The sequence below is a fragment of the Salvelinus namaycush genome, chromosome 29, assembly GCF_016432855.1.
Source record: "Salvelinus namaycush isolate Seneca chromosome 29, SaNama_1.0, whole genome shotgun sequence".
Taxonomy (NCBI): domain Eukaryota; kingdom Metazoa; phylum Chordata; class Actinopteri; order Salmoniformes; family Salmonidae; genus Salvelinus; species Salvelinus namaycush.
In genome coordinates, this window is record NC_052335.1 from 28,104,842 (window position 1) to 28,131,498 (window position 26,657).

The following is a 26,657-nucleotide window of genomic DNA, read 5'->3' on the forward strand; positions in this document are numbered from 1 at the left end:
TTTCACATGACTGGGCAGGGGCGCAGCCATGCGAGGGCATAGGCCTAACCAATTGGGAGCCAAACCCAGCCAATCAGAATGAGTTTTTCCCCGCATAAGCGCTTTATCACAGACAGAAATACTCCTGACCCGTGGTTACACGTGGTCTGCGGTTGTAAGGCCGGTTGGACATACTGCCAAATTCTTTGAAACATTTTTGGAGGCGGCTTACGGGAGACAAATGAACATTTAATGTAATTCTCCGGCAACAGCACTGGTGGACATTCCTGCAGTCAGCATGCCAATTGCACACTCCCCCAAAACTTGAGACATCTGTAGCATTGTGTTGTGTGACAAAACTGCACAATTTAGAGTGGCCTTTAATTGTCCCAGCACAAGGTGCACCTGTGTAAAGATAATGCTTTTTAATCAGCTTCTGATATGCCACACCTGTCAGGTAAATGGATTATCTTGGCAAAGGAGAAATGCTGACTAACAGGGATGCAAAGAAATGTGTGCCCAACATTTTTGAGAAATAAGCTTTTTGTGTGTATGGAACTTTTATTTCAGCTCGTGAAACATGGGACCAACACTTTACATGATGAAGTTATATTTTTGTTCAGTGTATTTTACCCATTGGTCAAAATATGCATTTTGGATTGGACACCCTACAGTATGATGATTCATGGTCTCAACAGGGAAAATTTCCCAAATTACACCCCTTTTCCTACATACAGTAAGTAGTACACTTCTTCTGACCAGAGCCCTATAGTCCCTGGTCAAAGTAGTGCACTATACAGGGAATAGGGTGCCATTTGGGCAACACCCATGGACTTACTCCGGACAGTTTGCTTTTACTGGGTGATGTTATTGGCTCACTTCAATGTCACTTCTGTTTTCTTCTGTTGAATGTCATTGTGTGTTGTTATTATATAACGGTTTGACACAATCAAAATCTGAAAATAATGGTTGAATAGAGAAAGAAACCATTGAGGGATTATTAGGGAACGTATCAATGATGATTTAAATCAGTCACCTAAGCTCATTTAGCAGGTAATTCCATGCTGTGAGAGTAGCTACTAACCCCTTATTCATGAATTGTGTGTGAGCAGTGTGAGAGGGGAGATGGTCTAGTATTTCCATGTGTAGAGGTACATTTTGTCATTTCATGTACTTGTTATTTATGTGATTCTAATGGACTCGTGGTATGTTCGACAAAGGTGAAAAGGTGGTGGAAAGGTAGGATAATTAACATAGGATCATGTTGAGCTGGAGGTGAAAGGGACAAAATTACAGTATTTATAGACCGTGCTTCTTCAGACCGTTCTGATTCTATTTTCATTACGAGGGGAAGTGAAAACTAAACCTACTTTCTTCTTGAGTCGATTGTACGTTTAGGTAAATATGGTCATTGTAAGAAACCTTTGCTTGAGGCTCTGGAGCAAAGAGAATGGAATGCTCATCATAGTCCCGAGCAGCCAACCCTGCTAATTGTTCATGTGGATGGTTTGTTTTTGTATATTATGTGATTAAAAGATGGATCTTTTTGGAACTTGACATAGTAAGTGTGATATGTAAAAGGTGAATAACTGTGGTTTAATTGTTCCTATTACATTGTTTGTCCCCATGCTCAATTGCTACCATATGCTGTAGGTTTGACAGCGAGGGAGAGAGACGGCCAGTGGTCTAGATTACACAGGAGAAACCAGCATGCTGAGAAGCACATGACAAAAAAAACTGACTCATACAACCTACATGGCTTAATTTACAAGTCAAGGTCATTATTTGTTCGGAAACCATATTTGTTTAAGCCCTGACAGCACTGTTTGAATGGCGTGAAGTAGGCTAGTCCTTCCTCACATAGGCCACTGTAGAATACTCATGTAAACTGTGAGTCAGAGCTTGGAAATATGTTACCTTGGCTTCATACCCCAAGGGAGTAGGCCTATAGCTTTGCACAGGCACCTGCCTCTGTGTCATAAGCAGTGCATATTATTAGATGGCATTGAATATTTCTGGTGGTGGAATGGGCCTATACACCACCCCGGCAATAACAGCTCAGCACCTGCCCTTTACTCTCCTCATAAAATGCTGGACTTTGACCTACCATACAATAATTATTAGTCAGCCTGGCAAAAGGGTTTTGAAACATTATTTTCCTCAACACAACAGCAGCTCCTTTGCAAATTAAGAGTTCACAATATTATTACATTCACAATATTTTCTAGTCCGTTAATAAAATATAATTACTAACGTTGCAGTTTTCGGCAATGGCAAATTGAAGTTGTACAGTAACTTAGTAGCCTAGTAAACCCAGCATCTCAAAGCTCCACACGTCACAGTTTGTAGGCGGGGAGAAGATGATTTGACCGACAGCGGGGAGGAAGACACCCTAGTAAGCGCTGTGTTTTTCTGGTCCACTAAAATGGCTGTTGTCGAGGATGGGGACTAGCCTGTGAGCACTACACGCATATAAATCGAGGATTGAGAAGACTACACCGAAGTGTGGAATATTTATATTCGTTTTATTAAAAGGTATGTCACTGTGAAATCCTGTTTCTCACGTATAAGCATCGAAATGTGTCCTCCATTGATAGATGACGTTTGATTGACAGCTCGAGCACATCTGAATGTTATTGTCTGACTCTGCTTGCTAACGTTAGTAACTGCAGTCGTCTAGCAAATGTCATATTCGCTTTTAAACAAATGTTATCAACTAATTACGATCATTTCCATTTATTCAAAATACTGCAATCAATAATGGTCGCAGTCAGGCACGGACATATTATTTTTATTTCAGAAGATGTGATATCTCGTGCGATCTAACGTTAAGCTAGCTGACAGTCGATGGTTTAGTTAACATTCGATATGTCAAGCCAAATAAATAGCTGCGAGCTAGATCTTAATGTTGTTGGAAATTGAAATGAGCTAGCTACCTTATTATTCACTTGCTAGCTACTGTAACGGTACCAAGGTTGTCCGCTTGTTACGTTGTAGCTCGATAGTGTGCAAGTGCAGCCCACAATTCTGGGCGTTCCTGCATGTGGGCATTCCTTCCCCTGCAGGAACGCCTACCCTCGAGCATCCCATTGGTTCCTGCATGAACTCCGTTGTTAACAGAACTGCAGGAAAACCGTGCCTGACAGGCGGGGGCGAAAGACACTGTCTACCTGTGTACAGCTAGCTAGCTACCGTTGTCACCCCTGCCCTTTCTTCTGTGGGGTTTATTGGCGGCTGGCATCCAACTGTATTGGGCATTAATGCCACTTACTGTACTGCCCATGCCTCCCTCCAGTCCTAGCTTAAAAATTGACCGATAGAAGTACACTATATATACAAAAGTAAATATTAGGCTATTTCAGCCACACACATTGCTGACAGGTGTATAAAATCGAGCACACAGCCATGCAATCTCCATAGACAAACATTGGCAGTAGAATGGCCTTACTGAAGAGCTCAGTGATTTTCAACATGGCACCGTCGTAGGATACCAACTTTCCAACAAGTCAGTTCGTCAAATTTCTGCCCAGCTAGAGCTGCCCTAGTCAACTGTAAGTGCTGTTATTCTGAAGTGGAAACGTCTAGGAACAACAACGGCTCAGCCTCGAAGTGGTAGGCTACACAAGCTCACAGAACGGGACTGTCGAGTGCTGCCCTCGATTGCAAAACTTACTCCCGAATTCCAAACTGCCTCTGGAAGCAACGTCACCACAATAACTTTTCGTCTGGAGCTTTATGAAATGGGTTTCCATGGCCGTGCAGCCGTACACCAGCACAAGCGTTGGCTGGTGTGATGTAAAGCTCACCGCCATTGGACTCTGGAGCAGTGGAAACGTGTTCTTTGGAGTGATGAATCACGCTTCACCATCTCGCAGTCCGACGGACAAATCTGGGGTTTTGGTGGATCCAGTAGAAAGCTACCTTCCCCAATGCATAGTGTCAACTGTAAAGTTTTGTGGAGGAGGAATAATGGTCTGGGGCTGTTTTTCACTGTTTGGGCTAGGCCCCTTAGTTCCAGTGAAGGGAAATCTTAACGTTACAGCATACAATGACATTCTAGACAATTCTGTGCTTCCAACTTTGTGGCAACAGTTTGGAGAAGGCCCTTTCCTGTTTCAGCATGACAATGCCCACGTGCACAAAGCAAGGTCCATACAGACATGGTTTGTCGAGATCAGTGTGGAAGAACTTGACTGGCCTCCTCCCGAGTGGCGCAGCGGTCTAAGGCACTGCATCTCAATGCTAGAGGCTTCACTACATACCCTGGTTCGATCCTGGGCTGTATCACAACCGGCCGTGATCAGGAGTACAATTGAGCAGCGCACAAATGGCCCAGCGTCGTCCGGGTTAGGGGAGGGTTTGGCCGGGATAGGCCGTCATTGTAAAATAAGAATTTGTTCTCAACTGAATTGCCTAGTTAAATAAAATAAAAAATAGAGCCCTGACCTCAACCCTATTGAACATCTTTGGGATGAATAGGAGCGCCAACTGCAAGCCAGGCCTAATCGCCCAACATCAGTGCCCGACCTCACTAATGCTCTTGTGGCTGAATGGAAGCAAGTCCCCGCAGCAATGTTCCAACATCTAGTGGAAAGCCTTCCCAGAAGAGTGGATGCTGTTATAGCAGCAAAGGAGGGACCAAGTCCATATTAATGTCTGTGATTTTGGGATGAGATGTTCGACGAGCAGGTCACATACTTTTGGCCATGTAGTATATAAAGAGGGGTTCCTGCAGATTCAGGAATGCCCACATACAGGAACGCCCTGAATTGCGTGCCGCAATTACAACCTTTTCTTGTAGGTAGCTAGTAGCAGGCAATGATTGGTAGCAGCCCCCATTGGTTGAACAAGTCATTTCTTTCTACATCCTGATGGTGATGACTGATGATGGTGTAGCCTAATCTAATGCATCGTATCAAAGCAACAAGCGGTGTCACTGCACACACTGAGTATGCATAAACTATGCATCATTTTGATGTAAATCCCACATTTAAAAACCTTGCATTATTATTTGAGCTAGCCGACTAAACTCAACTCCACGATTTACGATGGAGTTGAGAGCTGACCAGGGTGTGCGGACTGGAGTTCTGATATCACATACAATGAAGTAAAAAAAAATTAAAATGATTTCAGCACCCAAAGAATAGCCCGCAATTACACGCTACATTGTTCTGTGTAACTGTGGGCTATTCTTTGGGTGCTGAAATAAAAACTTTGTGACGTCGGCTCTCCAGTCCGCCCACACTAGTTGCCGCTCAACAACATTGTAAATCATGGAGTTGAGTTTAGTCAGCAACAACCAAGCTTGCACAGATGTAATTTCTGTATGTTTATTTTTCAGTACTTTTGCTTTGGTACAGAGAAGCACAACACATAAATAGATGTAGCCCAGTCTGAACAGACAGCAGAGACACTGCAGTAGTTCCAGATTTTGACCTATAGCCTAGTCTACTTATCCCTTTTATATTTGTTGCATACCACAGATACTGTACTATAGCTGTTCCATCTAGGCCTATATTTGTTGCATACCACAGATAGAAGGGACGGTCAGGTTCCAACCCTCCTCATACTAGGCCTACATCATATTAATGAAGTTACTAACTGCTGATGTAATAAGGGCTTAATAAAATACTTTTGATATTAGTCTCTAGGTCAGTGGTGCTGCTGGCCTATATTGAGCCTGTTTTTCTCCACTGTTCCCTGTCCTCTGAGCATGTGCCAGAGAGGCTGGGTGGTACCTCATCCTCATGCATAATTCAATATCAGCAGCCACAGCCAGGGGGAATAGCCTAGTCAATAAGGCTGGCCAGGACCAGTGTATGTGGAGGCATAAATTACAGAGCGAAGAGACAGCAGGCAAAAACAACCCACAGAGAGAACAGTATTATTCCCATAGGTAAGATTGCTCGGTTGTGTCAGTGTAATAATTGCGCCATGTCCTGTCTGTATGCGACAGCCGACAGGTTAATGGCGTTGACAGCAGTGCAGCACGGCGATGTGTTTTGATGTTTAGCTGCCTCGCCTCCACTTTCTATTCTTTGTGGCTGCTTTCAGCTGTTGTGTTACTGTTGCTGCAATAGGTAGTGAGTGACGTGGGGTGGAATGCTGGAGGGCTTGTGCTGCACTCTGCTCTGTGGGGATGGAAGGAATGCTTTTAACTGGCTGTCAGCCTGCCGGCAGGACCAGGCTACTTAATCTAGTCATTCTTTTCATGTCACACAGAAGGGGTTTGTTTTTGTGGCTTGACTGACCGACGCCCACACCCATGTTAAGGTCATAGGCTTGGCTGGCTGACTGACTGAATTGTAAGCTTATATTGTCTGCGCTTGTATTGTGTTGGATAGGAATGTAGTTACTGTACTAAAACTGGCCAGTTTTCTGGAGAAACACATTATGGATGATGATTAATAAACTTGAGTTAATGGTTACAGGTAGACATCACTTAGCTACCTAGTCTATAAATCTGCCTCAAAGAGCCTGTGTGAATAGTTGTAAATATGTGATTATAAACTGGGTGGTTAGAGCCCTGAATGCTGATTGGCTGACAGCCATGGAATATCAGACCGTATACCACGGGTATGACAAAACATTTATTTTTACTGCTCTAATTACGTTGGTAACCTGTTTTATATTAGCAATAAGGCACCTTGGGGGTTTGTGGTATTTGGCCTATATACCACGGCTAATGGCTGTATCCAGGCACTCCATGCTGCATCGTACATAAGAACAGCCCTTAGCCGTGGTATATTGGCCATATACCACACCCTATCGTGCCTTATTGCTTAATTCTTTGCAATACATTTTTGGTTGTATTTTTATGCCATTGGTGTTTACCTATGAATTTATAGTATGACCTAGGCTAAAATATATTTTTTAACTATGCCATAAACAAATGGGTAATTACAATGCAATAGCACTTTATATAACCTAGCGCCAATAACAGCAAAGCACATGCTTTGAGAAGACTAAAAAAACAAATTAGACTAGCTGCCATTTTGTGTGCCTGTAAAATATGAAGACTCTGTGTACACAAGCATTGCCAAGAAGAGGCTATTCTCTGAGTGAGAAAATAAATACTGTATATGTCACACGATGATAGCAGCCAGGAGGACTTTAATAAACCAAGCAAATATATCTTTCAACTCTTGCTGCTGTGGCTGCCTGCCTGGGTGACAATCCTGTCACCAAAGCAGTGAGTGAGTGGCCCATTGAAATCTGGCGCTGGCTTAATTCTCTGAGTCTGATGTTCTTTAAATGTCAGGAGATAGCTAGGCCTAGGCCCAGGCCCCCTGTGCTGCAGGAGCCAGATAGCACTGGAGTGAGTCGACCGACACGCACACAGTAGTCGACCCACTTGCTGGTTGCCAGAGTCAGATAACTAGGCTATGTCCTCTGTTCTAGCTCTTCTCACACATTCACTGTTTCACACTGCTTTTTAATCCAACTCCAAATATAGCATAACCTAGCCTTTTATAAATGAAAGTTAGCCTATAACTAGTGCGGGAAAAGCATGTTTTTTGCTGTTGGTGCAAAGCTATATAAAGTGTTTATTACACTGTTAGCATCCCATGCCTTCCCACCAATGTTATCCCACCCTAACATCCCTTCTGTCCTGTATCTCTCCCACAGAACTAGGGTGAGTAGAACGGAATCCCCAATCAAGTCAGTGATGCCATAATGTGTGGTTTGGCAGCCATTTTGTGTGTACCCATGCCATAGGTAAAATTTTTGTAAAGCGTTCTATTTCTATGATCTCTCCCCATGCAGGTGCTGTGGTGGTGAGGGGAAGTAGCTGCAGCCATGGACACCACCACCTCCATTAAGATGACCACTCTGGCCATCCAGAACCTCTTCAGCTACGTGGAGGAGGAGAACCTGGCAGCGCTCAAGGCCCACCTGGACAAGTTCAAGGAGGTGGACGGCAGGAGTGACGTGAGTATCCTCATACTATCTAATAGGCCTACAGGTATACTAATCTATCTGTAGTTATTATATATATGTTGCATCCCAAAATGGCACCCTATCCCCTATATAGTGTGCTACTATTGATCAGAGCACAATGGGCCCTGTTCAAAAGTAGTGCCCTGTATAAAGAATAGGGTGCCATTTGGGGGACACCATCTAATAAAGGTAAAATATAGCTTAGAGAAGCGTATGTTGAAGATAAATGGGAAGGTTGGGTCTATTATTGTACAAAGAAATATCGTTCATTGTGTTTCTAGTATGTCTTTCAAAATACATGCATTTTTCTCCCTCCCTAACAGAATGGTCAGACACCCCTGATGCTGGCTTCGGAGCAGGGTAGTATTGAGATTGTACAGGAGCTCATCAGGAGAGGAGCCAATGTTAACCTGGATGATGTGGTATGAGAGATGGATCATAAACCCTCTCCGTCTTTGTTCCCGTTAATTTCAAGGCCTAGCCTATTATGAAGACATTGACTTCATTATAACAATCATCGTGAATGTGCCAATCATTGTGAACTCTGCCTGATGTCTCCATGGTAACGGTAGTCACCGTTGTCTCCATGGTGACCGGTGTGATGTGCTATTCTCTCTCCCTCAGGACTGCTGGTCTGCTCTGATCTGTGCTGCTAAGGAAGGCCATGTAGAGGTGGTGAAGGAGCTGTTAGAAAGCAGTGCTTACATAGAGCACCGAGACATGGTGAGATACCTGTTTTATTGGCCACAACCCCTAAGTAATAGCAGTGTTTTGGTGGTTTAATTAGCTACAGTACCAGTGATTCCAGGATTTTTCTTTATTTTTACTATTTTCAACATTTAGAATAATAGTGAAGACATCAAAACTATGAAATAACACATATGGAATCATGTAGTAAACAAAAGTGTTAAACATATCAAAATATATTTTATATTTGAGATTCTTCAAAGTAGCCACCCTTTGCCTTGATGACAGCTTTGCACACTCTTGGCATTCTCTCAAACAGCTTCATGAGGTAGTCACCTAGAATGCATTTCAATTAACAGGTGTGCCTTGTTAATTTGTGGAATTTCTTTCCTTCTTAATGCGTTTGAGCCAATCAGTTGTGTTGTGACAAGGTAGGGTTGGTATACAGAAGATAGCCCTATTTGATAAAAGACCAAGTCCATATTATGTCAAGAACAGCTCAAATAAGCAAAGAGAAACGACAGTCTATCATTACTTTAACATGAAGGTCAGTCAATCCGGAAAATTTCAAGAACTTTGGAAGTTTCTTCAAGTGCAGTCGCAAAAACCATCAAGCGCTATGTTGAAACTGGCTCTCATGAGGACCGCCGCACGAAAGGATGACCCAGAGTTACCTCTGCTGCAGAGGATATGTTAATTAGGGTTAACTGCACCTCAGATTGCAGCCCAAATAAATGCCTCATAGAGTTCAAGTAACGGACACATCACAACATCAACTGTTCAGAGCAGACAGCGTGAATCAGGCCTTCATGGTCGAATTGCTGCATAGAAACCACTACTAAAGGACACCAACAAGAAGAAGAAGAGACTTGTTTGGCCAAGAAACACGAACAATGGACATTAGACCGGTGGAAATCTGTCCTTTGGTCTGATGAGTCTGATGAGAGTTTTGGTTCCAACCGTTGTGTCTTTGTGAGACGCAGAGTAGGTGAACGGATGATCTCTGCATGTGTGGTTCCCACCGTGAAGCATGGAGGAAGAGGTGTGGGGGTACTTTCCTGGTGACACTGTCTGTGATTTATTTAGAATTCCAGCATGGCTACCACAGCATTCTGCAGCGATACGCCATCCCAACTGGTTTGCGCTTAGTGGGAATATCATTTGTTTTTCAACAGGACAATGACCCAACACACCTCCAGGCTGTGTAAGGGCTATTTGACCAAGAAGGAGAGTGATGGAGTGCTGCATCAGATGACCTGGCCTCCACAATCACCCGATCTCAACCCAATTGAGATGGTTTGGGACGAGTTGGACTGCACAGTGAAGAAAAAGCAGCTATAAAGTGCTCAGCATATGTGGGAACTCCTTCAAGTGTTGGAAAAGCATTCCAGGTGATTACCTCATGAAGCTGGTTGAGAGAATGCCAAGAGTGCAAGCTGTCATCAAGGCAAAGGGTGGCTACTTAAGAATCTCAAGTATAAAATATATTTTGATTTGTTACTACATGATTCCATATGTGTTATTTCATAGTTTTGATGTATTCACCATTGTACTACAATGTAGAAAATAGTACAAATAAAGAAAAACCCTTGAATGAGTAGGTGTGCCAACTTTTGACTAGTACTGTATATTATACTGTACAGTCCTATCTCAGCAGCGCTTACATAGAGCACAGGGACATGCCGAGACACTCAATCAGTTCAACTGGCCACAATCAGTAATAAGCTATAATGTTTTGGTGATTGTATGAACTTGATTTGTATGCTTGTCCCAGTCCACTTCAGTTAGTGTTTTCAATAAAAACACAGAGCTATTCAATGTACAGGCTATGCTTGTAATGTTTTTGCATGCAAAGGCTTGAAGGTACTGTAATGTGTGCAGGATTGTGTTTGTGTACAGTAATTGATGTTGTTCTGCAGGGAGGCTGGACGGCCCTCATGTGGGCTGCCTATAAAGGCCGCGTGGAGGTAACCGAGGTTCTCCTTGAGAACGGAGCCAACCCCAACACTACTGGGCAGGTAATGGCAGTCAATCAAATACCTATTCATGACGTATTCCTCACACGGGTAATGACGTTCCTATACCTGTCATTCATAAACCCTCATGGCTAAGAAGATGCAGTACGTCACAACCCCATCTATCCAGCCATTGACTAAGTGCCTCTGACTCTGTCTTCCTCATCAGCAATACAGTGTGTACCCCATCATCTGGGCAGCAGGCAGAGGTCATGCTGAGATCGTCCAGGTCTTGCTGGAGAACGGAGCCAAGGTCAACTGCTCTGACAAGGTGAGACAACTGATTGGGACGCATGGCTGGGCAATGCCAACCTTTGGGTTAATGGTGGCCCACTGGGTTAGTGGTGCCCCAGTTTGGCCAGAAATGGGGACCTGTGCCAGTATGGATAACCCTGTGTGTGTCTTTCTCTCTCAGTATGGTACCACCCCTCTGATCTGGGCAGCCAGGAAGGGCAATTTTGACTGTGTGATGCACCTGCTGGAGAATGGAGCCGATGTCGACCAGGAGGGGGCGGTATGTCTCTACGCCACAGAAATACAATATCATGTTAATGAACAGAGATGTTAATTAATAGATATTCTAATGAACAGAAATGTTAATGAACAGACATTCTAATGAACAGACATTCTAATGAACAGACATTCTAATGAACAGACATTCTAATGAACAGACATTCTAATGAACAGACATTCTAATGAATAGACATTCTAATGAATAGACATTCTAATGAATAGACATTCTAATGAACAGATATTCTAATGAACAGATATTCTAATGAACAGATATTCTAATGAACAGACATTCTAATGAACAGATATTCTAATGAACAGACATTCTAATGAACAGACATTCTAATGAACAGACATTCTAATGAACAGACATTCTAATGAACAGATATTCTAATGAACAGACATTCTAATGAACAGACATTCTAATGAACAGACATTCTAATGAACAGATATTCTAATGAACAGATATTCTAATGAACAGATATTCTAATGAACAGATATTCTAATGAACAGACATTCTAATGAACAGACATTCTAATGAACAGATATTCTAATGAACAGATATTCTAATGAGCAGATATTCTAATGAACAGATATTCTAATGAACAGACATTCTAATGAACAGACATTCTAATGAACAGACATTCTAATGAACAGACATTCTAATGAACATACATTCTAATGAACATACATTCTAATGAACAGACATTCTAATGAACAGATATTCTAAAGAACAGATATTCTAATGAACATACATTCTAATGAACAGACATTCTAATGAACAGACATTCTAAAGAACAGACATTCTAATGAACAGATATTCTAATGAACAGATATTCTAATGAACAGATATTCTAATGAACAGATATTCTAATGAACAGATATTCTAATGAACAGACATTCTAATGAACAGACATTCTAATGAACAGACATTCTAATGAACAGATATTCTAATGAACAGATATTCTAATGAGCAGATATTCTAATGAACAGATATTCTAATGAACAGACATTCTAATGAACAGACATTCTAATGAACAGACATTCTAATGAACAGATATTCTAATGAACATACATTCTAATGAACATACATTCTAATGAACAGACATTCTAATGAACAGATATTCTAAAGAACAGATATTCTAATGAACATACATTCTAATGAACATACATTCTAATGAACAGACATTCTAAAGAACAGACATTCTAATGAACAGATATTCTAATGAACAGATATTCTAATGAACAGATATTCTAATGAACAGATATTCTAATGAACAGACATTCTAATGAACAGATATTCTAATGAACAGATATTCTAATGAACAGACATTCTAATGAACAGACATTCTAAAGAACAGACATTCTAATGAACAGACATTCTAATGAACAGACATTCTAAAGAACAGACATTCTAATGAACAGACATTCTAATGAACAGACATTCTAATGAACAGACATTCTAATGAACAGACATTCTAAAGAACAGACATTCTAAAGAACAGACATTCTAATGAACAGACATTCTAAAGAACAGATATTCTAATGAACAGATATTCTAATGAACAGATATTCTAATGAACAGACATTCTAAAGAACAGAAATGTTAATGAACATTGTTGTTCTGCAGTCTACACCTCTCACTCTGATATCACCTGTCTAAAGTCATAGAGAAAGGCTCTGTACTTCTGTTTCTCTACATCTTCTTCCAATCTTCTCCCTCCCCCTTGTAGAACTCGATGACAGCTCTGATCGTGGCAGTGAAGGGAGGTTTCCCTGAGGTGGTGAAGGAGCTTCTGAAGAGGAACCCTAACGTCAACATGACAGACAAGGACGGCAACACAGCCCTGATGATCGCTGCCAAGGAGGGCTATACTGAGATAGTACAGGACTTGCTGGATGCTGGCACCTACGTCAACATACCAGACAGGGTGGGCAAGGGAGCGCACACACAGATTGTGGATTATAAGTGCTGTATTGAGATGTGGATGTAGTGTAAACTGTGTGCTGACCTGTGTTGTACAGAGTGGAGACACGGTGCTTATCGGAGCAGTGAGAGGAGGACATGTGGAGATAGTGAGGGCTCTGCTGCACAAATATGCTGACATAGACATCAGAGGACAGGTAGGGAGTCTGACGCCTGACTACTTATATATAATATATGTGTGTATGTATGCCATTTAGCAGATGCTTTTATCCTAAGCGATTTACAGTCATGCATGCACACATTTAATTGAACCCACTATCCTGGCATTGCAAGCATCATGCTCTACCAACTGAGCTACAGAGACCCATAACTTGTGTCCCAAATGTTACTCTACTGCGTGTATAGTGCACCACTTTTGACCAGGGCCCATAGGGCTCTGATGAAAATGAGTGCACTATATAGGGGATAGGGACACAGACATTCAATACTACATTATTGATGACAGTAAATGCAATCCACCTCACCTTCTGCAGGACAACAAGACAGCCCTGTACTGGGCTGTGGAGAAAGGCAACGCCACCATGGTGAGAGATATCCTCCAGTGCAACCCCGACACAGAGACCTGCACCAAGGTGAGAGAAAACACCTTACAGTAAATCTAACCATATCTCAACTATCACCAGACGCGCACACACACAGTCACCTATTCTATTTAAACGGCTTTCTCACCTGTTTTTATGTGTCCTGGTGTCAGGATTTAGAGAGCCCTCTGATCAAAGCTACTAAGATGAGGAACATTGACATAGTGGAGCTTCTGCTGGACAAAGGAGCCAAGGTGTCTGCTGTGGACAAGGTATACCTCTTTTACGTCTATACCCATTTAAAGCATTTTATAAACTGGGTGGTTCGAGCCTTGAATGCTGATTGGCTGACATACTGTACTGGCTTGGGTATTTTCTATCCACATCGTCCTTTCCAGCACGGTTCCAGAAACTATGGTGGACGCGTAACCAGGCCAGTCTAGTACAGCTCGGCTTGGTTACTTAACATTATAAACTGGGTGGTTTGAGCCCTGAATGCTGATTGGCTGACAGCTGTGGTTTATCACGGGTGTGACAAAACATTTATTTTTACTGCTCTAATTACGTTGGTAGCCCATTTATAATAGCAATAAGTCACCTTGGGGGTTTGTGATATATGGACAATATACACTCCATGTTGCGTCATGCATAAGAACAGCCCTTAGTCTTGGTATATTGGCCATATACCACACCTCCTCTGGCCTTATTGCTTAAATATTTTCACAGAGTGTACAAAACATGCTCTTTCCATGACATAGTTTTCACCTGGTCAGTCTATGATCCCTAATTGATGTCAATCAGTGTAGATGAAGGGAAGGAGCCCGGTTAAAGAAGGATTTTTAAGCCTTGATATAATTGAGACAAGGATTGTATATGTTTTTCATTTAGAGGGTGACAGATTTTAGTGCCTTTGAACGGGGTATGGTAGTAGGTGCCAGGCGCACCGGTTTGAGTTTGTCAAGAACTGCAACACTGCTGAGTTTTTCATCTCAACCGTTTCCAGTGTGTATCAAGAATGGTTCACCACGGGCCTCCCGAGTGGCGCATTGCATGTAGTGCTAGAGGTGTTACTACGGTCCCGGGTTCATATGCCGGGCTGTGCCACAACCGGCTGTGGTCGGGAGTCCCATAGGACAACGCACAATTGTCCCAGCGTTGTCCGGTTTAGGGGAGGGTTTGGCCGGTTGGGCTTTACTTGGCTTATCGCGCTCTAGTGTCTCCTTGTGGCGGGCCGGGTGCCTGCGGTCTGACCCCGGGTGCCTGCGGGCTGACCCCGGGTGCCTGCGGGCTGACCCCGGATGCCAGTTGAACGGTGTTTCCTCCGACACATTGGTGCAGCTGGCTTCCGGGTTAAGCTGGCGGGTGCACGGTTAGCACGGTTAGGCGGGCCATGTTTCAGAGGACGCATGACTCCACCTTCGCCTCTCTCCAGCCCGTTGGGGAGTTGCAGCGATGAGCCAAGATTGAAAAAAGGGGTAAAATACATTGTTTCACCACTAGTGATCAAAATGTTTGTCAATTTTGTTGCCGACTAACCAACGCCCATTAACTGGTTAACAAATGGTTAAATTAATTCCAAACAGTAAAATTAAGTGACCAACAGAAAATACTATGCATGGAAGGAACTGACATTTTAAGAGCTTAAAAAACATGTGACAATAGCAAGCCTATCCTCTCAAATTATTGAACATGCAACTACTGTAATGAAGCCGAGAATGCAGGACACCACTACTCTAAAAGACACACTGGATGCCCTCACCTGACATAGATGAGAGAAACATGAGAGAAAGGCCCTACGCCTCGGCCAGAGTGTCCGGTGTACACTCTAAATTTACGAACGGACAATCTGACAACGCTCTGAATTTACAAACACTCTGAGCGCTCTCTGGCACTCCAGATTAAATTTACAAACACACCCGAAGTCGTAAAATGTCTAGCTAGTAATTTGTTATGCTGAAAAGCTAGCGAGAGGTTGCATAGCAACATTATCAACTTCCGGTAGACAGGTGAAGCGCTAGTACGCTCAACTGGAAGGATAATATTCGTTTATAGTATACTAAAATGAACTAATAGTATGTAGTAAATACTCATTAAGTATGTATTATACAGTATGTTAGTATGTGTATTCGAACACAGCTTTTAGAAATATCACATCTAGATAAATATTCAGACCCTTTACTCAGTATATTTACATTTAAGTCATTTAGCAGACGCTCTTATCCAGAGCGACTTACAAATTGGTGCATTCACCTTATGATATCCAGTGGAACAGCCACTTTACAATAGTGCATCTAAATCTTTTAAGGGGGGGGGGGGGGTTAGAAGGATTACTTTATCCTATCCTAGGTATTCCTTAAAGAGGTGGGGTTTCAGGTGTCTCCGGAAGGTGGTGATTGACTCCGCTGTCCTGGCGTCGTGAGGGAGTTTGTTCCACCATTGGGGTGCCAGAGCAGCGAACAGTTTTGACTGGGCTGAGCGGGAACTGTACTTCCTCAGAGGTAGGGAGGCGAGCAGGCCAGAGGTGGATGAACGCAGTGCCCTTGTTTGGGTGTAGGGCCTGATCAGAGCCTGAAGGTACGGAGGTGCCGTTCCCCTCACAGCTCCGTAAGCAAGCACCATGGTCTTGTAGCGGATGCGAGCTTCAACTGGAAGCCAGTGGAGAGAGCGGAGGAGCGGGGTGACGTGAGAGAACTTGGGAAGGTTGAACACCAGACGGGCTGCGGCGTTCTGGATGAGTTGTAGGGGTTTAATGGCACAGGCAGGGAGCCCAGCCAACAGCGAGTTGCAGTAATCCAGACGGGAGATGACAAGTGCCTGGATTAGGACCTGCGCCGCTTCCTGTGTGAGGCAGGGTCGTACTCTGCGGATGTTGTAGAGCATGAACCTACAGGAACGGGCCACCGCCTTGATGTTAGTTGAGAACGACAGGGTGTTGTCCAGGATCACGCCAAGGTTCTTAGCGCTCTGGGAGGAGGACACAATGGAGTTGTCAACCGTGATGGCGAGATCATGGAACGGGCAGTCCTTCCCCGGGAGGAAGAGCAGCTCCGTCTTGCCGAGGTTCAGCCTGAGGTGGTGATCCGTCATCCACACTGATATGTCTGCCAGACATGCAGAGATGCGATTCGCCACCTGGTTGTCAGAAGGGGGAAAGGAGAAGATTAATTGTGTGTCGTCTGCATAGCAATGATAGGAGAGACCATGTGAGGTTATGACAGAGCCAAGTGACTTGGTGTATAGCGAGAATAGGAGAGGGCCTAGAACAGAGCCCTGGGGGACACCAGTGGTGAGAGCACGTGGTGAGGAGACAGATTCTCGCCACGCCACCTGGTAGGAGCGACCTGTCAGGTAGGACGCAATCCAAGCGTGGGCCGCGCCGGAGATGCCCAACTCGGAGAGGGTGGAGAGGAGGATCTGGTGGTTCACAGTATCAAAGGCAGCCGATAGGTCTAGAAGGATGAGAGCAGAGGAGAGAGAGTTAGCTTTAGCAGTGCGGAGCGCCTCCGTGACACAGAGAAGAGCAGTCTCAGTTGAATGACTAGTCTTGAAACCTGACTGATTTGGATCGAGAAGGTCATTCTGAGAGAGATAGCAGGAGAGCTGGCCAAGGACGGCACGTTCAAGAGTTTTGGAGAGAAAAGAAAGAAGGGATACTGGTCTGTAGTTGTTGACATCGGAGGGATCGAGTGTAGGTTTTTTCAGAAGGGGTGCAACTCTCGCTCTCTTGAAGACGGAAGGGACGTAGCCAGTGGTCAAGGATGAGTTGATGAGCGAGGTGAGGTAAGGGAGAAGGTCTCCGGAAATGGTCTGGAGAAGAGAGGAGGGGATAGGGTCAAGCGGGCAGGTTGTTGGGCGGCCGGCCGTCACAAGACGCGAGATTTCATCTGGGGAGAGAGGGGAGAAAGAGGTCAAAGCACAGGGTAGGGCAGTGTGAGCAGAACCAGCGGTGTCGTTTGACTTAGCAAACGAGGATCGGATGTCGTCAACCTTCTTTTCAAAATGGTTGACGAAGTCATCCGCAGAGAGGGAGGAGGGGGGGGGGAGGGGGAGGAGGATTCAGGAGGGAGGAGAAGGTGGCAAAGAGCTTCCTAGGGTTAGAGGCAGATGCTTGGAATTTAGAGTGGTAGAAAGTGGCTTTAGCAGCAGAGACAGAAGAGGAAAATGTAGAGAGGAGGGAGTGAAAGGATGCCAGGTCCGCAGGGAGGCGAGTTCTCCTCCATTTCCGCTCGGCTGCCCGGAGCCCTGTTCTGTGAGCTCGCAATGAGTCGTCGAGCCACGGGGCAGGAGGGGAGGACCGAGCCGGCCTGGAGGATAGGGGACATAGAGAGTCAAAGGATGCAGAAAGGGAGGAGAGGAGGGTTGAGGAGGCAGAATCAGGAGATAGGTTGGAGAAGGTTTGAGCAGAGGGAAGAGATGATAGGATGGAAGAGGAGAGAGTAGCGGGGGAGAGAGAGCGAAGGTTTGGACGGCGCGATACCATCCGAGTAGGGGCAGAGTGGGAAGTGTTGGATGAGAGTGAGAGGGAAAAGGATACAAGGTAGTGGTCGGAGACTTGGAGGGGAGTTGCAATGAGATTAGTGGAAGAACAGCATCTAGTAAAGATGAGGTCAAGCGTATTGCCTGCCTTGTGAGTAGGGGGGGAAGGTGAGAGGGTGAGGTCAAAAGAGGAGAGGAGTGGAAAGAGGGAGGCAGAGAGGAATGAGTCAAAGGTAGACGTGGGGAGGTTAAAGTCACCCAGAACTGTGAGAGGTGAGCCATCCTCAGGGAAGGAACTTATCAAGGCGTCAAGCTCATTGATGAACTCTCCAAGGGAACCTGGAGGGCGATAAATGATAAGGATGTTAAGCTTGAAAGGGCTGGTAACTGTGACAGCATGGAATTCAAAGGAGGCGATAGACAGATGGGTCAGGGGAGAAAGAGAGAATGTCCACTTGGGAGAGATGAGGATCCCAGTGCCACCACCCCGCTGACCAGAAGCTCTCGGGGTGTGCGAGAACACGTGGGCAGACGAGGAGAGAGCAGTAGGAGTAGCAGTGTTATCTGTGGTAATCCATGTTTCCGTCAGTGCCAAGAAGTCGAGGGACTGGAGGGAAGCATAGGCTGAGATGAACTCTGCCTTGTTGGCCGCAGATCGGCAGTTCCAGAGGCTGCCGGAGACCTGGAACTCCACGTGGGTCGTGCGCGCTGGGACCACCAGGTTAGGGTGGCAGCGGCCACGCGGTGTGAAGCGTTTGTATGGTCTGTGCAGAGAGGAGAGAACAGGGATAGACAGACACATAGTTGACAGGCTACAGAAGAGGCTACGCTAATGCAAAGGAGATTGGAATGACAAGTGGACTACACGTCTCGAATGTTCAGAAAGTTAAGCTTACGTAGCAAAAATCTTGTTGACTAAAATGATTAAAATGATGCAGTACTGCTGACTGGTGAAGTAGGCTAGCTAGCAGTGGCTGCGTTGTTGACTATGTTTGGAAGTGTTGCTGGCTAGGTAGCCTCGATAACTGGCTAGGTAACCTCGATAACTGGCTAGATAATTACTCTAAACTACACAATTATCTTAGATACAAGGACAGCAAAGACAACTATGTAGCTAGCTAACACTACACTAATCAAATCGTTCCGTTGTACTGTTTCGGTAGAAGTTGGCTAGCTGGCTAGCTAGCAGTGTTGACAACGTTAGGAGGGCGAAAATAGCTGGCTGACTTTGTTTAAAAGTGGAGCTGGCTAGGTAACCTCGATAACTGGCTAGATAACTACTCTAAACTACACAATTATCTTAGATACAAAGACAGCGAAGACAACTATGTAGCTAGCTAACACTACACTAATCAAATCGTTCCGTTGTACTGTTTCGGTAGAAGTTGGCTAGCTGGCTAGCTGGCTAGCTAGCAGTGTTGACGGCGAAAATAGCTGGCTAGCTGACTTTGTTTAAAAGTGGAACTGGCTAGGTAACCTCGATAACTGGCTAGATGATTACTCGAAACTACACAATTATCCTAGATGCAAAGACAACTATGTAGCTAGCTAACACTACACTAATCAAATCATTCCGTTGTAATGATTCGGTAGAAGTTGGCTAGCTGGCTAGCTAGCAGTGTTGACAACGTTAGAAGATTCGATAATTCGATAATAATCTAAACTACACAATTATCTTTGATACAAAGACGGCTATGTAGCTAGCTAAGAAAAAAGTGCTAAGATCAAACAAATCAAACCGTTGTACTGTAATGTAATTAAATTAAATGTAATTGTAATACTACCTGTGGAGCAATGCGAAATGCGACCACTCGCTCCAACCCGGAAGACACAAAAAAAAAAAAAAAAAAAAAAAAATTAAGATTTTATTTTTTTTACAAGTTTTAGAAAAAAGAGGAAATAAAAAAAGAAAAAAAACTTTGTTGTACTTTTGTACTTTGTTGAAGCACCTTTGGCAGCCTCAAGTCTTCTTGGGTATGACGCTACAAGCTTGGCACACCTGTATCAATTTTATATGCAGATCCTCTCAAGCTCTGTCAGGTTGGATGGGGAGTGTCACTGCACAGCTATTTTCAGGTCTTTCCAGAGATGTTCGATATTTTTCAAGTCCGGGCTCAGCCATTCCTGCGTTGTCTTGGCTGTGTGCTTAGGGTCATTGTCCTGTTGGAAGGTGAACCTTCGTCTGAAGTCCTGAGCGCTCTGGAGCAGGTTTTCATCAAGGATCGCTCTGTACTTTGCTCTGTTCATCTTTCCCTCGATCCTGACTCCCAGTCCCTGCTGCTGAAAAACATCCCCACAGCATGATGCTGCCACCACCACCAAGCTTCAACGTAGGAATGGTGCCAGGTTTCCTCCAGATGTGACGCTTGGCATTCAGGCCAAAGAGTTCAATCTTAGTTTCATAAGACCAGAGAATCTTGTTTCTCATGGTCGGAGAATCCTTTAGCTCGCTTGGAGTATGCCAAAAGGCACCTATCATGTGCCTTTTACTCAGGAGTGGCTTCTGTCTGGCCACTCTCCCATAAAGGCCTGATTGGTGGAGTGCTGCAGAGATGGTTGTCCTTCTAGAAGGTTCTCCCATCTCCACAGAGGAACTCTGGAGCTCTGTCAGAGGGACCATCGGGTTCTTTGTCACCTCCCTGACCAATGCCCTAGCCAGCTAGCCCCCGATTGCTCAGTTTGGCCAGGTGGCCAGCTCTAGGAAGAGTCTTGGTGGTTCCAAACTTCTTCCATTTAAGAATGATGGAGGCCACTGTGTTCTTGAGGACCTTCAATGCTGCAGACATTTTTTGGCACCTTCCCTAGATCTGTGCTTCGACACAATCCTGTCTCAGAACGCTACGGACAATTCCTTCGGTCTCATGGCTTGGTTTTTGCTCTGACATGCACTGTCAACTGTGGGACCTTGTATAGACAGGTGTGTGCCTTTTCCAAATCATGTCCAATCAATTGAATTTACCACAGGTGGACTCCAATCAAACTGATCAATAAAAACAATGTTGTCTGATGCATATAATCGGCCTACGAAAAGCGGAGACGCAAATACAATATGACGTCCATCTAACCCGGAGGAGGAAATGATTGTCCAAAAACAAACGAAGTAGCAATGACTAAATGATAAAGACAGTGAATATGCACACTCACCAGGGATATGGCCGATGTTCTCCGCTAGTGCCAATTAAATTAAGATTAAGAATATTGATAACTAAAAGACAGATTGGATTATTTTCATTGTTATCAATAGCGATTTGCTTTCCAAACAGTTTTTCCGCAATTTATATTTTTAAATATTGAGATATGCCTGGCTGGGTCTCTCTGCTTTTCACTGACAGTCGCAACTCAACAAACATCTATTTGGTATTTGCAGCGCGCGCTGCCCAAATTGCGGGCTATGCTGTTTAAAACAATCCACTTGTCTTTTTCTTTTTTTTCTTTTTTTAGCTAATGATCCTCTGTAGCCAAATCATGCTTTCTCGTATAGTAGCCTATTTTAAATGATTGTATTTATTTCTGTATAGACAGGATTAGGCTAATTAGGCTGTATTATTTTGGCAATTTAATTCAATTTACTTTAGGGAAAGCTTAGCTTCCTCTAGCTTCATGGACACGCCACCTATGCCTTTTAATGTTGCATAAACACAAGTAGTCATGATGTTTTCATCTGATTATCAAACAATCACTTAAAACCTCTACGGGATCGGTGTCCCCCCCGCAGGATGGGTGAGCTAACGTAGGCTAATGTGATTAGCATGAGGTTGTAAGTAACACATTTTTTTCCCCAGGACATAGACATATCTGATATGGGCAGAAAGCTTAAATTCTTGTTAATCTAATTGCACTGTCCAATTTACAGTAGCTATTACAGTGAAAGAATACCATGCTATTGTTTGAGGAGTGTGCACAATTATGAAATTGAAAATGTATTAATAAACCAATTAGGCACATTTAGGCAGTCTTGATACAACATTTTGAACAGATATGCAATGGTTTATTGGATCAGTCTAAAACTTTGCACATACACTGCTGCCATCTAGTGGCCAAAATCAAAATTGTTTTTCTTTTCTTCTTTGTATTATCTTTTACCAGATCTAATGTTTTATATTTTACATTTGACATTTTAGTCATTTAGCAGACGCTCTTATCCAGAGCGACTTACAGTAGAGTGCATACATTTTATTACATTTTTACATTTCATTACATTTTACATACTGAGACAAGGATATCCCTACCGGCCAAACCCTCCCTAACCCGGACGACGCTATGCCAATTGTGCGTCGCCCCACGGACCTCCCGGTTGCGGCCGGCTGCGACAGAGCCTGGGCGCGAACCCAGAGACTCTGGTGGCGCAGCTAGCACTGCGATGCAGTGCCCTAGACCACTGCGCCACCCGGGAGGATTATATTCTCCTACATTAATTTCACATTTCCACAAGCTTCTTGGAATTGTTTCATTTCAAATTTTATCAAGAATATGCATATCCTTGCTTCAGGTCCTGAGCTACATGTAGTTAGATTTGGGTATGTCATTTTAGGCATTTTTTTTTTAAAGGGTCTGATCCTTAAGAGGTTCAAAGGTGCTCCTGTTGGCTTCCCGCGCACATTCTTTCACTCACAAAATAGTTTAAGCATGCAAACTCCAACAGTGCACTGTGCATCTGCAATTTGTTGAATGGAAAGAGACATCAGTTACAAAACTGAATTGATGCATCCACGGTTGTCCACGCGCGCCTCGGTCTCAGCCACTCATGTCCACGGTTGTCCACGCGCGCCTCGGTCTCAGCCACTCATGTCCACCTTGTCCACGCGCGCCTCGGTCTCAGCCACTCATGTCCACCTGGTCCGCGTGCGTCTCACTACTCATCTCTGCTTTATCAGAATGTGAGTGTTCTCCTCAAACCACAGTGCAATTTGGAATGTATTCTACCTGGTTTCCAGTCAATTTGCAAATGTTTCATGCGGCTGACATGCAGTAATGTTAAATAATGGTGTTATAGCCTATAGTTTTTTGGGCATGTTGTATTAATTGTGATATGTTCATGTTTTACCGGCACGGCGTACCCCCACTATTTATTTTGCCAGGACGCCGTACTGGACCGTACCACCTTACTTTCACCCCTGTATATATATCTAAATTCAGCAAAAAAAGAAACGCCCCTTTTTCAGGACCTTGTCTTTCAAAGATAATTTGTAAAAATCCAAGTAACTTCACAAATCTTCATTGTAAAGGGTTTAAACACGGTTTCCCATGCTTGTTCAATGAACCATAAACAATTAATGAACATGCACCTGTGGAACGATCGTTAAGACACTAACAGCTTACAGATGGTAGGCAATTAAGGTCACAGTTATGAAAACTTAGGACACTAAAGAGGCCTTTCTACTGACTCTGAAAAACACCAAAAGAAAGATGCCCAGGGTCCCTCCTCATCTGCGTGAACGTGCCTTAGGCATGCTGCAAGGAGGCATGAGGACTGTAGATGTGGCCAGGGCAATAAATGGCAATGTCCGTACTGTGAGATGCCTAAGACAGCGCTACAGGGAGACAGGATGGACAGCTGATCATCCTCGCAGTGGCAGACCACGTGTAACAACACCTGCACAGGATCGGTACATCCGAACATCACACCTGCGGGACAGGTACAGGATGGAAACAACAACTGCCCGAGTTACACCAGGAACGTAGAATCCCTCCATCAGTGCTCAGAGAGGCTGGACTGAGGGCTTGTAGGCCTATTGTAAGGCAGGTCCTCACCAGACATCACCAGCAACAACGTCGCCTATGGGCACAAACCCACCGTCGCTGGACCAGACAGGACTGGCAAAAAGTGCTCTTCACTGACGAGTTGCGGTTTTGTCTCACCAGGGGTGATGGTCGGATTCGCGTTTATCGTCGAAGGAATGAGCGTTACACCGAGGCCTGTACTCTGGAGCGGGATCGATTTGGAGGTGGAGTGTCTGTCATGGTCTGGGGCGGTGTGTCACAGGATCATCGGACTGTGCCTGCAATGACAACAAGCTATCTCAATGCTGTGCGTTACAGGGAAGACATCCTCCTCCCTCATGTGGTACCCTTCCTGCAGGCTCATCCTGACATGACCCTCCAGCATAACAATTGCCACCAGCCATACTGCTCGTTCTGTGCGTGATTTCCTGCAAGACAGGAATGTCAGTGTTCTGCCATGGCCAGTGAAGAGCCCGAATCTCAATCCCATTGAGCACGTCTGAGACCTGTTGGATCGGAGGGTGAGGGCTAGGACCATTCCCCCCCAGAAATGTCCAGGAACTTGTAGGTGCCTTGGTGGAAGAGTGGGGTAACATCTCACAGCAAGAACTGGCAAATGTGGTGCAGTCCATGAGGAGGAGATGCACTGCAGTACTTAATGCAGCTGGTGGCCACACCAGATACTGACTGTTACTTTTGATTTTGACCCCCCATCCTTTGTTCAGGAACACATTATTCCATTTATGTTAGTCACATGTCTGTGGAACTTGTTCAGTTTATGTCTCGGTTGTTGAATCTTGTTATGTTCATACAAATATTCACACATGTTAAGTTTGCTGAAAATAAACACAGTTGACAGTGAGAGGCGTTTCTTTTTTTGCTGAGTTTATATATACTGTATATACATTGTACGTGGCATATACAGTCAGGGTTCATAATTATTGGCACCATTTGATGAAGATGAGCAAAAAACGGTATAAAAGAAATAATACAAATACTGATCTATATTGCATGCTAATTTTTGTTGTTGAAATTGTTATTTTATACTAATACAATTGCTTAACTTATCATCTCAAAAAGAGAGGGGTAAAAATGATTGGCACCCCTGGTTTCAATACTGATACTGAGCGTTTTTCTAAAATGTTTTATGAGATTGGGGAACACATTGGGAGGGATCTTAGACCATTGGTCTATACAGCTTCTTTCCAGAGCTCTATTTTCATGTCATTAGACATAGCACTGGTTCCAATCAAGTGCCAATGCCGTTTATCAAACTCCAGGCGGTGCTATGGTCAGGTGACATGAAAATACATCTCTTTGGCCACTTGGACAGAAGCATATGCAGAAATTTATCTCATACCTACAGTAAAATATGGTGGTAGATCTTTGATGTTATTCAGCTATTTTGCTTCCCCTAGTCCTGGGGCCCTTGTTAAGGTCAATGGCATCATGAACTTGACCAAGTACCAGGACATTTTTGCCTAAAAACCTGGCTGCCTCTGCCAGGAGGCTGACACTTGGCCACAAGTGGATCTTCCAGAAAGACAGTAACCCCAAGCACTAATCAAAATCCACAAAGAAATGGTTAATTGACCACAATCTACATTTGTCAATGGCCATCTCAGTTACTGGACTTGAACCCCATTGAAAACCTATTGTTTGTATTAAAGAGGGTAGTCCATAAGAGCAAAGTATATCAAGGATTTGGAAAGATTCTGTTTGGAGGAATGGTCCCAACGTTTTAGCCAATCTCATGAAACATTTGCGAAAAAGGCTCAGTGTTGTTTTTCTCGCAAGGGGAGGGTGCTAGAGTATTGAAAACAGGGGTGCCTGAAAACAGGGGTCCACTATCTTTTTTAGATTTATTTGTATTATTTGTTAAACAGAATCTCTCTGAGCAATTGTATTAGTCTAAAATAACCAAATGTTTAAATTTTCTGGAGAACATAATATACTATATTATTTATTTTATGGTATTTTTTGCTCATCTTTATCAAGGGATCCAATAATACGTAATCTGTTAAAGGCAGAAGAGTCAGTGGGTATACAATCTGATACATGGAAAAAGCAAAGGAGAGCCACACACTCTAGGAACTCAGATGCAATAATTTAATAACCAACGTTTCGACAGACAAGCTGTCTTCATCAGGGTATAATGACAAACACTGAGGGTCACTAGTTTATATAGTGTCAAAGGACACACACAGGTGTCTGTAATTATGGCCGGGTGTGGCCTGATATCATTGGTTAATTCTCAGATATAAAAATAACATACCAAAAACATGAATGGATAACATATGATCATAGATACAATTTGGCTACATAGGCCTACAAACATTTACAATGAATAGCAAAATCACAAGAATGGCTTCAGATCAAAGTCTATGTTGATACCGAAGGGAGCAATGCTCTTTAAATTAAAGATACCAACCGTCTTTCTCTAGAGAGGTGACACCCCCCTCCACATTGCCATCCGTGGGCGGAGCCGCAGACTGGCGGAGCTCCTCCTTCGTAACCCTAAAGATGGCCGCCTGCTCTACAGGCCCAACAAGGCCGGCGAGACCCCCTACAACATCGACTGCAGCCACCAGAAGAGCATCCTCACCCAGATCTTTGGAGCCCGTAAGTTTCCTTACTCTCCGGCAGCTCAGTCACTTTCGCCAGTTAAAGGAAAATTCAACCCAAAAACAATCTTTTTGGTATTTGTTTTTTAGTCTATTGTTGACTAATGAAAGTAACTATATGTAACTTTCAAAATACAGAAATCATCCCTGTAATAATGCCTTTTTCAAGATATATAAAACTTGATTGCTGACAAGC

At 43.9% G+C, this 26,657-nt stretch overlaps 1 protein-coding gene across 1 annotated transcript in view; it reads left to right on the plus strand.

Annotated features, from left to right (window-relative positions):
• Window positions 1-2,427: 2,427 nt before the first annotated feature.
• Window positions 2,428-26,657, plus strand: part of LOC120024186 (kinase D-interacting substrate of 220 kDa B-like) — a 61,292-nt gene continuing 37,062 nt past the window's right edge. The window contains exons 1-12 of the mRNA XM_038968368.1: window positions 2,428-2,514; window positions 7,747-7,911; window positions 8,244-8,342; window positions 8,545-8,643; window positions 10,527-10,625; window positions 10,792-10,893; window positions 11,038-11,136; window positions 12,866-13,063; window positions 13,158-13,256; window positions 13,593-13,691; window positions 13,814-13,912; window positions 26,282-26,459. Of these exons, the coding sequence (XP_038824296.1) occupies window positions 7,780-7,911; window positions 8,244-8,342; window positions 8,545-8,643; window positions 10,527-10,625; window positions 10,792-10,893; window positions 11,038-11,136; window positions 12,866-13,063; window positions 13,158-13,256; window positions 13,593-13,691; window positions 13,814-13,912; window positions 26,282-26,459 (1,303 nt within the window). The 5' untranslated portion in view covers window positions 2,428-2,514; window positions 7,747-7,779. The remainder of the gene's footprint in view (window positions 2,515-7,746; window positions 7,912-8,243; window positions 8,343-8,544; window positions 8,644-10,526; window positions 10,626-10,791; window positions 10,894-11,037; window positions 11,137-12,865; window positions 13,064-13,157; window positions 13,257-13,592; window positions 13,692-13,813; window positions 13,913-26,281; window positions 26,460-26,657) is intronic.